At 35.5% G+C, this 18,019-nt stretch overlaps 1 protein-coding gene across 4 annotated transcripts in view; it reads left to right on the forward strand.

The window, feature by feature from the left end:
- The window catches only part of MAST4 (microtubule associated serine/threonine kinase family member 4), an 802,919-nt gene that overhangs the window by 240,277 nt on the left and 544,623 nt on the right, over positions 1 to 18,019 (forward strand). For all 4 annotated transcript variants that reach the window (XM_051991523.1, XM_051991531.1, XM_051991539.1 and 1 more), the window contains exon 2: positions 302 to 455. In XM_051991523.1, the coding sequence (XP_051847483.1) occupies positions 302 to 455 (154 nt within the window). The remainder of the gene's footprint in view (positions 1 to 301; positions 456 to 18,019) is intronic.

The raw sequence follows: 18,019 nt of genomic DNA on the forward strand, positions 1-18,019 counted from the left end.
TTGAAAATACCTTCACGTATTCAAGAATCAATATACAAGTAACTTTCCCTCTTGTGAATAACTGAAGATGTATGTTAATTGTCCACGAGCTCATTTTGCTACTAGGTAGAGAGTCTTGCAGATGAAAAACACTACCTTGGATCTCTACAATTCCCAGAACTAACCAATCAAGTTCAAGACAAAATGGGATGGGGGAGAGAAGAAAAGGAAATATGAAGCAAATAGCTCATTTGTCTTGCCTTCTGGGCTTGGAGGGAATGTGATAGCTCAGAAAGTGACACTTGTTTTTTTGTCTTTGCAGCTTGATCACATATTGTCCCCTCCGCCCATGCCATTTAGAAAATGCAGCAACCCTGATGTATCTGCTGTCCCTGGAAAATCACTTAAATTTAAAAGACAGCTGAGCGAAGATGGGAGACAGCTGAGGCGAGGGAGCCTTGGGGGAGCACTGACTGGTGAGTACACAGATTGTGGATTGCCAGGATGTTACTGTGTTTAGTATCGTTATAGTATTATAGTATGTCCTTTGAAGTGTCCAGTGTAGCTTGAGATATCCAAACTCCTCTTTCCATTGCTATAATCTCAGTTTGTGATGTCAGAAAGTCCTAATAGGCCATCTGAAGCACATCACCATTAGGGACATATAGGTGACACCAGTCAAAATTGGGATTTGAATGCAGGTCTTCTTGACTGCAAGTCTATTTTATCCACTTGGTCAGCTTGCTTCTGTTCACCCTCATTTAACATGCAAAGAAACTGAAACACATAGCAATTAAGTGACTTACTAAAGATCATATAACTAGTCACCAAGCACAAATTAAGTGCTTACTATGTATCAGAGAAAGAAAATGATAGTTCCTGCCCTCAAGAAGCAAAGGGAAACCAGCTTTCTGCTTAGTGTTTTCTTACAGATGAACCAACTCTTCCTGCTAGTTTTCTTACTGCTTTGTAACTGTTGTTCTTAGAATACTAAGCAGAAAGCTAGTTCCCTTTTGTTTCTTTACTTGTTAAATGAGGGTGTTGGTCTTGATAGACTCTCTTATCTCTGGTTTGCCTATTTTCTCATAGGAATCTAGTTTCTTAATAGGATTAATCCTGTTCCTGTTTTCTGTTAAACCCTTACTATTGGATAGGTAGTAGCTCTTTTATAGCCATAGTCATATCAAGAGTCCTATCAACTAGTTCTCTTAAGGCTTTTTCTCATCCTAGTCTTCTAGTTTCCTTCAAGTCTTAGCTCAAATTCCATTTTCTACAAATCCTTTCCTAGTGGATTTAATCTTAATCTTAGTGGATTTTCTCTAAGATCATCCACAATCTATCTTGTATATATATTATTTGTACATATATTTATTTGTGTGTTATATTTTCTATTAGACTGTGAATTCTTTTTGAGCAGACCTTTTTTTTTACTAGTGCTTATCATAGAGCAGTTACTTAATAATGCCTATTGGTAGACTACCAATTCTTAGTCATAAGTATAAGGCTAAATTTATTTCCAGAATCTTTTTTTTCTTCTGTTCATTTTGTGCATATTTGTATATAATCATCATCATCATCAATCATAGATTACAAATATTATTATTGACCATCTTTCTGACTATTGTCTTCTTATAAGTGAATCAAATTCTTTATTGCTAGTTTTCTTATTGTGTTATAATTGTTACTCTGTTCTATCTGGCTTAATATATGTGTGTGAACATTTTCTCTCCCTCTCTTCATGTTCAATTTAAAGACCTCTTGTTAGATTGCAAGTCTCCAGAGAGATATTTTGTATTGATCTCTGTTGGATTTATTCTATTTTTGCTTGTTTTTGTATCTAAAATCATGATCCAGAAAATCTCTTTTTCCAGTACTGAAATCCCTTAACATATGAACATATGAACATATTTTTGTGAAATTGAAGACAAGTCTCCAAATAATACTTGATAGCAGAAAGTTTGACATCTTGCTGATAGCCCCAAACTGCCTGACCGGATTAAAATGGAATTGATAAATGAATAAACAAATGAATAAAATAAAATCTTTAAAAAATAAACAAAGGTATAATTCAACATGTATAATATTAATTTGAAGTTTTCTGTTCGCCATATGGTCATTAGAGATCCTTTTCTAAAAGACTTTGATACATTTGTCTATAGAGTTTGGAAATTTATATTCATAGCACAGTACCAATATTCTGAAAACATCTTAAACTCACCTTATCCAAAACCAAATTTGCTACCCCTCAACCCTCTTCTATATCTTCCTATTTCTATTGAAAATGCCACCATTCCTGCAGGTTGCCAGATCTAAAACTTAGCATTATCCCATATTCCTCACTTTTTCTCACTCCACATAATGTGCTCAATTGCCAAATCTTGTAATTTCTCTGTTCATAATATCTTTTGTACTGGATTCCTTTTTTTCTATCCTCAAAGCTACCACTTTTGTTCTGACCTCTTGCCTATATCACCTACATTATTACACCAGTTTCTTACTTGGTCTGCTTGAATCAAGTTTCTCATTACATCAACCCATTCCCCTCATTGTTACCAAAGTGATATATGCCTTAAACTCAGCTCTGACAGTGTGTCTCTCCTCTCTAAATTCCCAATGGCTCTCTTGCCTCTAGAATTAAGTATTATATACTCCTTTGTTTAATTTTTAAAATCCTAACCGTGGTTTATTTTTTTGGTCTTATAGTATTTTACTCTTCTTCCCATGTCTCAACCAAACTGCCCTTTTTATTCCTCACCTAAATTAATAACTCATTTTTTCTCCATGCCATGCACTGCCTGGCTATTTTCCATAATTGGAATATTGTTGTTAAATTGTTTCAGTCATATACAATTCCCCAGGACCCCATTTTGGGGTTTTCTTAACAAAGATACTGGAGTGGTTTGCCATTCCCTCCCCTCCTTCATTCCATTTGACATATGAGGACACTGAAGTAAAACAGACAAAGTGAGTTGGCTAGGAGCATGTGTTTAATAAGTGTCTGAGGCAGGATTTGAACTCATGAAGTTGTTTTCTAAGCCTAGTGCTCTATTCACTGTACCAACTAGCTGCCTGCTTGGAATATATTTCCTCTTCATACCTGAGAAGTATCCCTTCCTTCATGAGTCAACTTTTTCTTCACAAGTTCTATCTCCTGCTAACATTTTTTCCTGATCCTCTCTACTCCAAGAGTCCTTTCTCTCAAAGTGCCTTTTATTTAAATATTTTATATCTATTTGTGCTTTAAAAATATTTATGATTTATAATTGCATAAAAGTCCTTTGCCATCTCCCTCATTAGCAGGAACTGTTTCTCTTATAATTTTTAACTTCAGCACTAGAATAGTGCCAAATACCAAAGAGATGCTTAATAAATATTTGCTCATAAGTGATAATGCTTATTCTATTCCTTTATTGGAAAATGTCCTGGATCAGTATTTGAGATTTCTAGTTATTGGAAACCTTGGGTACCTTGAACTTTCAGCTTGACAACTTGGGATCAATTGCAGGGGGTGGTAATGGGAAGAGGTCTCCTGAGGATATAGTTTTTGCTTAATTTGGGGCCATCTGAATATTTACTCTAATAATATATAATTATATATATATTAATATATATAATATGTATAATATAATTTATATGTATATATAATATATACTCTAATAATATACAATAATATGTAACCTCATAATACCATAATTTGACTGTCGAAACTAGATTTTTTCTAGAGACAAGAGTAGAAGTAGTCCAGGAGTAGAGAGAAGTCAGTGAGGAGGAAGGGAGATTTTTTTTTTTGTCTTTAGATCTCTAAACAGTAACTGCTTAATCAATTCTTGTTGATTGAATGACTGATAGTAAAATCCTTGAGCAAATACTCAGCTTTGGGGATAGAAAAGGTCTACTATCATTCTTTTCCATCCTTACCCAGTGGGATAGTTATTGTTGACAAGGTTTTGTCCTTGTAACAATCTATACAAATTGTTTCTTCTTGACTACCATTTTGATTCAGTAGCTGTAGGATATTTTATTAAAAACAAAATTGGACAATTTCTCTTCAGTTCTGGTCAGAGGTTGGGGCATGTAAACAAAAGGACCCCAAGGGCTGCAGTTTATTGCTTAACTTATCATATGGTGGTGGAGGTTATTTGGGAAGAAGGGGAGAGTGATTCTAGTTTTCACTTTTTATACATCCCAGTATGCTGAGGTCTCTTAAAAGTAGCATGTAAACATTTACTGAGATTCCCAGCACCCTGGTGAGGGAGATGAGGCAGTATTCTAATCATTTTTCAGACCCATAAAGTGCAGCCAAGAGATGTTGTAGTGTGCCTGACAGTTCACAGCAAGGAAGTTACAGAATGAGAAGCTGAGCCTCAGGATCTCCACTTCGGGTTTCTTGATATGTAAATGAATGCCCAGAAATCATTTATAGTCACTGGGACTGGATTCTGCTTCATGGACTTCATAGCCAAGGATTATCCTTTTTCTATAAAGAGAGAAGCAGCATTTCTTTTGAATGCGTGTTTGGGATAGAGAAAGGTGGAATATACACATGTATTACATTCATGTGCCACAATGTATTATAAGTACGTATATAGTACATATACATGCATAATGTAGTGTAATACACACAATTATATTTATGCATGCATACATATAAATGCAATACGTGTTCTCATATACATATGTTATATGTATATATGAATATAATTATATTCACAGAATTACATGCTTATATATGTCATGCATGCAAGCATATATGATATCTACCTATATGTCTCTGAACAACTGATTTTGTGAAATGGCAGACACTGGCACAGGACCATCCCACATGGAGTGCCTGCAGAATTATAGTAGCTCAAAAGGAATGTGAGGGGCATAAATTTATAGATGTCATATGGACTGGTTGTATCCATCCTGTGGTTAGATAGTAGAGCCTTCTGAGATCATATTTTTCTGAGCACTCCCTCGGACTGTAACTTGAATACAGCAGAGTGGGGTTATTTTGAGCCTCCTTGAGAATGAACAATAACCAACAACCAAAGCATATTTGTACAATACATAAAACATACATATGTGTATACTATGTGCATTTGTGCTGCACATATTAGATATTCATCTAGGAATTTAATTACAATGCATTCATATAATTAGAAAAACAGTGAGGAATAAAGTATTAATATATAAATCAGAATTCACAGACCCAAGTGGTATTGTAGTGTTATATCTCATGCAAAAAATATTGGAAGTATTTTTCTTTCCTGAAGTGTGGAGATTAATTAAGGATGACATTCAGGGGAAAAATAATTTTGAGCAAATGACTTCAAGGAGAAGATAAAACACAAAACCAGTTAAATATGCTTGCAGAGTTTCACCAATATGGAACTAGAATGAACTTCCCTCCTCTCTAAGAATCCTTGAGACTAATGTGGTCATGTGTGTTTGGGATTCTTAGCTTTTATTTAAATGTCTGTATCAAAAGTAATAGACTAGGCTTTGAATACTGAAAACATTTATTAGGGACTTGAAAAGTTATAACAGTGCGAATGAGAGACTTTTCATTTGATATTGGAAAGATGAAGGTTGTAAAATGGTTATTCTCATTTCTCAACTGATGAGCTATCCTTATCTGGGATTCCTGTGTGGATCTTCTGGATTCTAATTTGTCTCTCTTTGGAAATGAAATCAATTTTGCATTTATCAGGTCTCAAATATTAATGCCATGCACCTAACAAGCTAATGACTTCTAACTAAGAATAGTTTTATTTTTTGGGACTTATTTTCTTCTTCTAGTTTTTTAAATGACATGAAGGCACTCATTTAGGAGTCCTTTATCATTATTATATTTTAATTTTTTTCAATGGACACAAATTTATTTTATCTTTCTTCCTCCTCACACACACCAAATATTGCAGAAAATATTTTTACAAGTGCATACTCAGTCATAATATTTATGGATTAGTCATTTCTCCCAAATGTCTTAACTTACATATCCTGTCCATCAGTTAGTTCTCTATCAAAAGATGGGGAGTCTGCTTCATTGGTCCTCTGGAATTGTGTCTGGTCATTGTGTTGATCAGAGAACTTAAGGTTTTCAGAATTTAAATAGAATTTTATTGATACCTTTTAATATCTTCAGAAATTTCCTTAGTATCTTTCATCTTCGCTTTTCCATTTTTTAAAGAAAAAAGAAGAAAAAACTCATCTGCAAAACTTATCAGTACATTGAAAAAAATCTGAAAATATATGCATAGTATCACACACACGGATGTCTCACTTCTGCAAAGGAGTGGTATAGTAGTATCTTCTTATATTTCTTCTTTGGAGCCATATTTTTCATTGTTGCTAATGTTATTATAAAAATATTTCTGATCGCTCAACACTGTTTCAATTCATACAAGACCTCCAGTTTTCTCTGACAGAGACTCCATTGTTTCTTTCAGCACATGAGTGTTTCGTAATATCTCCCTAATTAATAAATCCTCTTACGATTAATTTCCAATTCTTTGCCACCAAAAAAAAGGTCTATTTAAAATAATTTTGAACAAGTTGGTCATTTATGAATACTGTCAACCATTGTGCATTATCTTTGTTGATAAATTTGCCATTTAGTTATTTCAGTTGGGTCCCACTCTTTGTGACCTTATTTGGGAGTGATTTGACAAAGATATTAGTAGTATGCCATTTCCTTCTCCCGTTTATTTTACTGGTGAGGAAACTAAGGCAAATGGAGTTTAGTGACATATCCAGGGGCACACAGCTAGTGTCTGAGGCCATATTTGAACTCAGAAAGATGAGTCTTTCAGATTCCAGATTCTGTAGTCTAGCCATTGCAGCAACTATTTATCCCACATGTGAACTTAATACTTCAAAAAGCTCAACCAGGGCAAGGTTGAACAGTCAGCTGAGTGTACTTCTAATGCAAGGCTCTGCCTAGTCTGAGTGAGATTTCCTTATTGGTCAAAATGAATATTTGAATGTTATGAGCACAGCAGCAGCAGAGTGCCACAAGCCAGGCTTGTTTATCTAGCCAATATACTGTGTTGTGCATGACTAGTTTCTCATCCAAGTGCCTCATTAAGCTCCAAGAGCAACTTTAAAGGAACCGAGAAAGGGATAAATCTAACAAAAATATGGTTATTTATAAGTGACTTTGGCACTGAGTGAATATTGCCTCTGAAAACCTAGAATGTAGTATACATATCACTTACTGTTTAAAAAAAAATTCTTTCCAAAGACAGTGCTTGAACACAAGAATCAAAAAGATGAATTTAGATGCCCATGAATAGTTAATAAGGGCAGACTAGGATCTCATTTATCCCTGTATTACCCCTTCCTCTAAGGCTAATGGTAGATCTGAATAGAGAGGATTCAATTCAAAATACTTATTAAGTGCTTTCTCTGAGTTAGGTGCTATATTTGGTATTGAGGAATACAAAGATTAAAATAAAAAGCAATCACTGCCCTAAAAGAATTATACTTTCATGATGGAGTAAGTCAAATGTACTAGCAAAGAAATACAATGTAACTTGAGATGGGAGACAAAGTGGATAATGAGTGGGATCAGGAAGATGGCCCTTGCGTTGAGCTTTGAATGAAGCAAAAGATTCTAAGGAGAGATGAAGAGGAAATCAGTATCAAGTATGGTATATATGTGTGTATGGGGGGGAGGGACAGAGATGGAAATTGAAGGTAGCCTGTGCTAAAGTATGGAATCCTGAGTTTGGAAAATGGTCGGCAGGCTATTTTGTCTGAAATACAGAGTGAAGAGAAAGAATACTATCTATGTCTGATTGGGGCTTTAAATAATATTTTATTTTTATCCCAGACATAATAGGGAGTCATTGAATCTATTTGAGAAAAAAAAAAAAGAATAACAAGTAGTTTGGCAGTGTTATTTTGATAGCATTGTAGTCCATTTCTTAGAAGAAATGCCAAAATTTCCTTCCTAAGAAAATATCAGATTTGGATTTTTCATTATAATTTTTGGTTTCTAATTTCCTTCCTAATAGTATATACTATGCTGTCCATAGACAAATAAGTCCACAAGAGACACTATAGCCTTACCTTGTAGTAAACCTTGCCTATATAAAGATCATTCTTGCTAATGAATACTATTTTCTCCCTGAAACTTTTGATAGATCTAGACTGATAGATCTAGATAGTCTAGATAGACTTATATCTAGAAGGAAAAGTATGAATCCTGCTCTATAACACAGTGTAGAAATTGGTGTAATTTGATTCTGTTGAATCAAGCCCATTTAGAATTGAAAAAAATATGTAGCCTTACAGAAATAATTTATAGAATTAAAGAATATTTTTGCTTATTTGAGTCTCCAAGAAACAGATAGACAAATCGGATTAGCATTTTTTGCCTTAGTAATAAGATTTTTGAAATATCTCTTATTTCTATACTTATGAATCATATGTATGTATGTATGTATCTAACTATCAGCCATGATTTTTCTTCTTGGAGTAAGCTTTGCTTTTAGAAGATCTTCCTAATAAGACATCCGGCTCTTCCACAGTTCTTGGACAGATGCTACTTCTCAATAAATTTCTGTCAGGGAGACTTACTTTGAGTCTGACTTCCCATGCAGATGGTCCACATGATGAGTTATTGCTTGTTTTAACTCTTCCTCTCCTTCCCTCTCCACTACTTCTAGGAATTGGGTATGCTTAATGACTAGGAACCTCCAAATGGCTATTCTTCTCAGAACCAGACAAGCAGAGAATTTTCTTGGAAGCTCATCCTCTTTTCTTTAGATATTAAAGCTCTACAGCTTCCTCAAAAGAGGATGCCAAGTAAGGATAGGGAAAAATGGTGAAAGAAGTACTAAATGAAGCATCCTAGGAATGGAAAAGGTTCCTTTTGATTAGAATCATCTAAGCTGATTAACTCAAGCTTTGCTTGAGTCTAAAATCTCATGGAGGCCTAAATTCTATCAGCAAATCTGTTTTTTCCCCTTTTGGGATCTGTTTTAATATTCTGAACCAGATATTTAAAGGATTTAAAACTAATTAAATGGGGTAAGGATTGTTTAATTGACTGTTTTGTCCATCTTTGTAAAATTTCCTGTATTTATCCTTTTCTGTCTTTTGAAACTTACCACTATTGTGATTCAGGCTCTCATATTTTCCCATTTGGATTATTGTAATAGCTGGCTGGTTGGTCACCCTGCCTTGGTCTCTCCTATACTCCATCCTATACTCAGCTGCCAAAGTGATTTTCCTAAAGTGCTGGTCTGACCATATCCCCTGCCCTATCCAATAAACTCTGATGATTCCTTCTTACTTCTAGGATCAAATGTAAAGTAAAAATTCTCTGGATTTTATAGCCCTTCACTCCTTGCCTTCCTTCCTGCCTTTTTTTCTAGTCTTCTTATTCTTTATTTCTCTCACTGTACTCAATGATGTACTTCCTTGCTATTGCTCACACAAAATATTTCATCTCTGATGTTGGGCATTTTCACTGGCATAACCCAAGCCTGATATTCTCTCCCTTCTTCCTCTCTGTCTCCAGACTTCTTTCAGATGTTAGCTAACATCTTATCTCTATCATAAAGCCTTTCTTAGCCTTCTTTAATCTTCATTTCTTCCCTCTGATAGTATCCCCAATTTATTCTATATATACCTTGTACATATCTTTGTATGTACTGTAATTCTTTACATGCTATCTCTTTCATTATTTAGACTGTACACTCTCTGGGGGTAAAAATTGCTTTTGCATTTTCTGTATTTCCAGTGTTTTACCTGGTATCTGGTACATAGTATGTATGAAATAAATGTTTCTTGAAGAGTGACTTGTCCTGTGCTTCTCTGAAAGTACAGTCTACAAAAGAAAAGTAGTTTGGACTCAAGTCTAGAGACGTTAGCAAATTAAAATTTCAGATGTTTTCAGATACATGTCCAAAAATATTTGCTGTGTAATATACAGTTATCCCTTTCACATTGCAACTTTAGCACTTGAGGTTTCAATATTTAAATGGGGATTTTTTGGGAGTTTTACAGATGTCAAGATGACATTCCAAGGCCAGCAGATATCACAGGAAAAAATTAGAAACTCAGAAATGCAGGAAATATTTGTATGTTAACATTTTATCTTTTGATATGATAATAATTCAGACTTCTTCTCTAGTATCAAGGGAGGGCCAAAACAATTTCATGCAGATTTTCCAGATTGCAGAGGTACTCTAATCCTCATGATTTGGAATGTTAATTGTGATTTCTTGATTGTATATGATGTTTCACTAATATATTCAATATGGGGCTAATTACCTTATATGATGGTTAGAAAGGAGTTGTGACAAACCAGCATTTAAAGGATAGTGGTTGCAATAGTGTAAGTGCTTAATAAATACTTGTCAGCCGAATAGATCTCTTCTGTAAGATCTCTAGCAAATAAAGAAGGTTGTTCAGGGACTGTGTTCATTTTGAAATTTTCTGTAGCTGATATTTAATAATCTGTATTTGCAGCTAACCTAATTCAAATATCTAGATACTCCTTCAACTCATTTCACAGATGAAGAAACTGAAGCAAAAAAAAAGTTAGCATCATACAGCTAATAAGTGTCTGGGGCCAATTTGAACTCAGGAGGATGTCTTTCTGATTTTAGGCCCAGTGCTCTATCTACTATACTACTTAGTTGACTCTAAACAATAAAAAAATTATATCTGTTAGATTTTTATAGTAATTTAAACATACCAGAACAACAAAGCAATGTGAATAGTATTAGGATCATATAGAAGCTAAAGTTGTCAGTCTCTGGATTTTTTCTATTTTTTGGTTTCTATTATAATTATTTCTGTCACAGACCTAAGTCCTCTTTTAGAGAAGAAAGGAAACAAGCATTTATGGTGCACCTGCTTTCTGCTAGGCACTGTACTAGAAATTTTGTACATTATCTCATTTAGTTCTCCAACAATCCTCAGAGTAGAATCCCCATTTTATGACCGAAAAAACTTTAGCAGACAAATTAAATGATTTTTCCAGTGTCACACAGCTAGGAAGTATTTGAGGCTGGATTTGAATTTAGGTCTTGATCTCCAGCCCAGATCTGCATCTACTGCACTACCTAGCTACAAAGATACCTTACAGGCATTTCTTTGTAAACATACTTTATTCTTTACCTAATTCTCTCAAATAAAGAACAAGTTTTGGTGGAATTTGAATTTGCTTCACTATATGTTCACGTGGGATTAATTACCTTAAATTTATATCATTGTCACTTTCCCCCTATTTTTCTTCTATCTTCAATTCATTTGAATTAATCAACAAACATTTGTTGATGACCTCCTAAGAAGGCTGCTAGGTGGTACAGTACAGTGAGCACTGGGTCTGGAGTCGGAACTTCCCAGCTGAGTGACCTTGGGCAAGCCACTCTAGTATCTCTACCCAGAAAACCTCAAATAGAGTCAAGGAGAGTCAGATGTGACCAAAAAAGATTAAAATATGAAAAATATTATGTTAATATTTACTAGAAATGGAAAGCTAAAAATTAGAAATTTTCTCTACTCCCAAGAAGCTTATATTGAATGTCCAGCATTTTAACTTAAAATAGCATGCTGAAAACTACACAGCTTCCCCATGTTGGGTAAGTTGAGAAAATTAAATTATAAAGAGGGCAAAAGGGGACTAAGTCAGCAGCCTGCAGGAATTGTTTGGCGTCTGAGCTGATGCCTTACATATGTCTCTAAAATGCACTCTATTTCATGCTTTTGTATTCATAAAGACAAAGTTCTATGTGAATTTGAGAAGCCAGCAGTCAGAAACTGTCAAGGGCCCACTCTTTTGACCCAGCTGCTTATCTGCCCAATAACCTGTCCTTTGTGTCCATTCATCCTCCTGGAATCATGCAACTTAGGCCTTTTCATGTTTATGACAAAATTCTCACAGAATACTCTTCTAGATAGTAAGGAGAAAAATATGGTTCCTGTCTTCTTGGAGTTTTACATATACATAGAGGGAGACATAATGAAATGGATAATAGTATCTGCTGTAGAAAACAGGTTTTAATCAGGATATTGGCAAGTGAAAGACTGTCATCACAGATCATAGGCAATGAGAGTAAACCTGGCTAATTTCCATCCAACTCTAAAAGCACTGAATTCTGTCTTTTTCCTTATAAGATAATAGATTTATAGCTAGATGGGGTTTTAAAGATGCATTAGTTCAACTTCTTAATTGTATAGATGAGGAAACCTTCAGAGAAGTCACACAACTAGTAAATGTCTGAAATACAATGTAAACTTGGTTCTTTCTGACTCTAAGCCCAGCATCCAATCCTCTGCATTTCTCCTCATCTTTGTGTGTTTGTACAAAATTGGGCAAAAACACATTTTGGGCTCCCTCTTGGTGGCATTTGAATCATGAACAGAAAATCAGTAGTGGGAATAATTCAAGATAACCTACTTTAATAGGGGTGTATATGTAAGTACCCGGGATAATTTCAGAGACAGGTGAGACATGGTAGTCATTTGGGAGTCACTAAAGCATTGGATGCCAGATGTACTTAATTGGGAAACCTTCATAGAATAACTAATTTTTAGTATAAGGATAGAAATGAAGTGACTTGACAGATGGGAGGTGGTGCTGTAATAATGCTCTTGATCTCAATCCTCCTATATACATCAGATCTCTACTGAAGATGCTTACTTGCTCTCTCCTTGCTCCTCTTATTTTCAAGTACTTTCCCTCCCTTCCTCCTTCCTTTCCTGAAGATGGAATGTCACTTTCATAGTACTCCCTAAAGTCCACTGCTGACTGAACAAACTCGGTATGCCATTTTTTGTTTTAAATTCATTTTTGGTGGCTGAAAGAAGATAAAATAAGTAAAAGACTTTGTGTTTATTGGGTAATAAGCTGAAAAAGAGCTAATTTCATGTATATGATCCACGAAAATTATATGAAGAATTATAAAGGCCATCTACAATGAAGTTTAAAGATTTATAAAAATTAGTGTTTCTGAGATATTAATGGCGCTGGTGGTGGTAGCTGGCATTTGTCATTGTCATTCTCCATTGTCATTCAAGTATTTAATCAACCCATATTGTCAAGGGTAAATTTATTTTCTCATGTCTGCCTAGCTCGATGATTTCTCTTTTCTTTGACATTAGTGCCTCTGGATCTGACATCATCATATGGTATCCTGAAATGAGAGCTGAGGACAAATCTTTTTTTAACTCCTTCTTGACTTGTTTTGTGGTATATTCAGAGGCCCTTTTGGAATCTGCCACTTTTTGTCTGAGCAAGAAGTTACTAGAAAGAATTCTCTCATCTGTTCACTCTGTGCTGTTCACTCTATGGCACTGATGATTTGGGGTTAGATACAGAGGCTTTATGAGGGCTCTGGAGCAAAGTCACAAGTTAACTAAAGTACACTTGAATTTATACCAATCTTTGTATATAGATAGAGAAGGAAATGGAAGATCACTCAAGTATCTTTGCCAAGAATATCCCAGCAGGATCACTAAGAATTGGACATGGCTGAAGAACTGAAGAATTACTGTCTATATACATACATATATATGTGTACATATAGAGGGGGCTCGGGGAGAGAGGATGTTTATTGTACATGCATTTAGACAGATATTGGTATGGACACAAATACTTCAGAGAGCATTGCAGTTAGTTGATATGTAGAAAATGATGAGGCTGTGTGCACACACACAGGCGCACATGTACGTGTGCTTTCCTTCAGAAGCTGAGCAATCCTATTTGCATTAAGATCGATCATTCATTCAACAAATATTTATTGAGCATACACTATGCCCTGCTATCTCCAGTTGCCGGCTTGTTGGATCTGATTTCATGCTCTTGCCATGTGAAAAGTCTGTTTGAATTTGCCCTTTGTGACTCCCCCAATAGCATCTATTCAACACTTCTATTACCATTCATGGAGGAGACCCTACAGAGAATAAATGCTTTTAACAGAATGGGCAGAAAAGTGATATCACGGTCTTTTTCTCATGAGAATTGGGTTTGCAAGTGATTGAAATAAGTACACAGCAATATACCTCTGCATAGTACATTGCAGACCCTTGGAACACAGAAGGAGATTCTTAAAGGAATGTGAGGGGTTCTTAATCTCAGTGGAAGTGCTACTCTAACATCAGCATGAGGTAGCATGCTTGTGCATTAGCTGAAATTTAATCACATCCTGACATTTGACTTCTCAGAAGCAGTAAGTGGCAAAATAATAGACCAGAAGTTTAGACAGTAAATGCTGTAACTTGTAGGTGATATGCTAACAGACAAAGCAGGCTACTTGTCCTTGTTTTCATTTTGACTTTGGCAATAGGAGAATGTGGCATATAATGTTTTTTTAAACCATACTTTTTTTTTAAGAGTATTGGCAAAATGTTATAAAGCAGGATACCCATAGGACAGCATAGTAGATAGCAAAATAAAGAGAACATAGCTAAATCCCTCAGCCTATTGAATGGATTTAATGAGGATGTGGTTACATAGGACTGGGACCCAAGAATGGATTTTAATTTGCACCACCGAAAGAAACACTGATCCATCAGAAGGATGGCAGAAGTCTTGGAGTATAGCAGCTATTATTCTTAGGGTCTTATATCTTTTCTTTCTTTGTCCCTCTTTATTTCCCTCTGTCTACAATACCCTTTCCTACAAGTGCTTTGCCCAAAGGAATGCAAATTTTGATGGCTAAAACCTTACAAGAAATCTTGGGATTTTCTGGTTAGATTTCTTTCTTAAGGATCAGATCTTAAACCCAGACCACTGCTTCTCATTGACTGACCAAAGAGATCCCAGGCCAAGTCTCACGAGGTCATAGTTTGGTCCCTGTTTGTCTGAGTAAATGTAAATAGCAATTGTTTCTGTTTTAGCTAGAAATCCTGAGTCTTTCCCTTCCAGGCTGATTTTTCTTTTTTGACTACGTAAAAGAGGCCGTTCTCTGCCTCATTTTTAAACTTAGTCTTAATCTCTGATTGGGCAGTTGCTTCAGTCAAACTGAGACCACTTGAAGATATTAACTTAAAAAAAAAAAGCCAAGGTTTCGACTGCACCCAGGGCTATCCCCACTCATCCTGATCTATAGCTGACCACTACACCCAGATGACTTAAGCAGAGAAAGTCCCCTCTTCACATAAATCCAATTCACTTGCATGTCATGGCATCACCTCCTTGAGGTCATGATCCTCTTTGAGAATGAAGGACAAATAACAACATGCACCCTATATTCTACAGTTTTTATGGGCAGCTGGGTCACACAAAGGCGAGGGCATGGGATTTGAAGACAGAAAGATTTAAATTTGAATCCTGACTTGTGTGTCCCTGGGCAAGCCTCCATTTTTCACTTTTGTGAAATGAAGATAATAACCTTTACCCACTAGTGTTGTGTGAATCAGTGGGATAACTAATGTAAAGCATTTTATAAACCTCAAAGCACTGTATAAATGTTGTGGTAGTAGTTCTGTGGTTGTTCCAACCATGTGTGGGGGTTATACTAACTTCTCCCAAGAGGGGTTAGAAGGGATAGTTATAAGTATTCCTGTTCTGATGGCTTGTTCCCAAGAGAAACTTGAATATGTATCAGAAGTGTGCACTGTGCACATCTGATTTCTTTGGAAATCTTAAAGGCATCCAATATGTTTAATGTCTCCCCTGTTTCCCTTTTCTGCCTTTTACTTGTCTCCTTTCTTACATTCTATCTTTTCCCCCTCGCTCCCCGCTCCCCTTTTCTCCTTATTCATTTTTCTTTCTCCTCTTTTCTGTTTTCCCCTTTCTTTTTCTTTGACTCTCTTCTTCTCTGTCTCTACCATATTGCATTTTAGATTCCTTATTTGTGAACTGCATTAAATTTGAATATACTATCAATGAATAGAGTTCCAGGCCCAGAGTTAGAAAGGCTTATCTTCCTGACTTCAAATCTAGCCTCAGACACTTACTTGCTGTGTGACCCTAGGCAAGCCACTTAACTGTGTTTTAATTTCCTTGTTTATCAGATGAGCTGGAGGGGGAAATGGCAAACCACTTCAGTATCTTTGTCAAGAAAACCTCAAATGGGGTCACAAAAAGTCAGATTCAATTGAAAATTGAGAATTTTTGAATGACTACTGGACCTAGGAGACAAAAACATAGAACAAAATAATTTTGCCAACATATAGATCTGACCACATCACTCTCCTGAGTGACTGGAAACTTATCATTTATGCCTTCCTCCTTCTAAAATAAAATGCAAATTCATTAGCATGGCTTTTAATGCTTTTCACCATCTTACTCTAACCAGTTGCTCTTCATCCCCACGTCTGTTCTAACCAATCTCCACTGGTGGCTGTATTCTAAGGTCAGGGTTCTACCTCTTGCAGTTTATTCCCACCAACCATACCTTCTGCTTGTGATGCACTCCTTTTCTCTTCAGCTCTGCCTTTTATATATCCCTCCAAGTGTTAGCATTGTTACTTCTGTAAAGATTCCCCTGAACATCTCCCCAGTTAGAGAAATATTTTTATAAAAAGAGGGACAAAGTTGGATGATCTGTACATCAATGCCAGGAGAATACATTTGAATATATAGAATTCTGAAATTGATGATGTAGAATGATTTCAGTTAAATAAAATAGAAAAAAATAAAATGACATTGTCGAATTTAAAATTATAAGAAATATTAATACTGTTTTATTGTTACTAACAATAACAATATATTTATATAGTGTTTTAATGTTTACAAAGAAAGTATTCTTCTCACAATAGTCCTATATGGGAGGCACTGTAATAGTAGTATTATTTCTGTTATGCAGATGATGAAGAAACTGTAAGCCCAGAGATAATTAGGTAACTTCCCCAGATATTTACTGATAAAACCAGACCTATAACCCTTACTTTTTAAATACCTATTATTGTCATAATGAGGTACTATTTTCAAATGTGTGAGGGAAATGATCCCTAACATTAGCCACCTCCCCACCGGCTTTCTTTAATCACGGGAAGTAAGAGGCAGCTGTATAACTAAGTGAAAAGATTAGGAAGTTCAAAGTTTTGAATGGTTTGGAAGGAGAGCTATTGTGTGGAAATTATTGATCTCCTAGGAAGTTAGGATACTTGCCTTGCCTTGCTTGGAGGCTGGATAAGAACCAGAAGCCTCCACAAACAAAGCAGAAAAGGAGATTTAAAGTAGAAAAATATTTTACCTTCTTTGATGATTTGCCCTGAAGTTACTTCTCTAATAGGAGAAAACAACCTTAGCAAGGAAGGGGACCTGTCAATAATAGTGGCCTTTATATAAAAACCATATTGCATGAAATACAGGCAAATTATGTAATTTAAATTCCATGTCTCTCTGTGTGTACATTCTACATTCCAGTAGAATAATAGCACCTTGAAAGTGGATACTGAAAATGAATGTTAGCTCCTTTTCTTTGTAAACTCATGCCTAGTATTATATCTGAATGAAACTGTTCTTCTGCCTTCCTCTAATCCGTTTCACTTTTTAATTTGTTTCATAATAATCTGTGTACACTTCGTGTCTCTTGGTAGAATATACATTCTTTAGAGACAGGAAGTATTTCATTTTCATCTCTATATTCCCAGCACCTACTTAATAAACATTGTTGAGTTTCCAAACTTTGGGGGACTATGGAGGAGGGATAGTGGGTTTCGGAGAGAGTGAAAAGCCCCACATGAAAGTAATAGCAGCTTCTTTTAGAGTAATTTCTCAAAATATGGTCTTGATGAAGTTGAGGTCCAGCCCCAAATGATGGGAGGTTTGGTAGGAATTCACAAGTAAAGAACTCACAGTGGCTTTCTCATTGCAATGACTTTTTCATTGCCAAAAGATACTTTTATTTATGAAAAGAAGTTATGAATAAAATGAAGAGGTTAAAAAAATGGATACCAAGAGCAATAAATATGAAATAATATTGGGAAAGATTCTAGTAGACAAAGAAAGGGGTTTTTTAACAATTGATAAGGGAAAAGATAAGATCCCTAGTGGAGCTCAAAGTTAACCAGAAGAAAGGGAATATTTCATGAGGTGGGAGTACACCATTGACTGGCAGGCTAAATCCATAGAGAAGTTGAGCAC

The sequence above is a fragment of the Antechinus flavipes genome, chromosome 1, assembly GCF_016432865.1.
Source record: "Antechinus flavipes isolate AdamAnt ecotype Samford, QLD, Australia chromosome 1, AdamAnt_v2, whole genome shotgun sequence".
NCBI classification, from domain to species: Eukaryota; Metazoa; Chordata; class Mammalia; order Dasyuromorphia; family Dasyuridae; genus Antechinus; species Antechinus flavipes.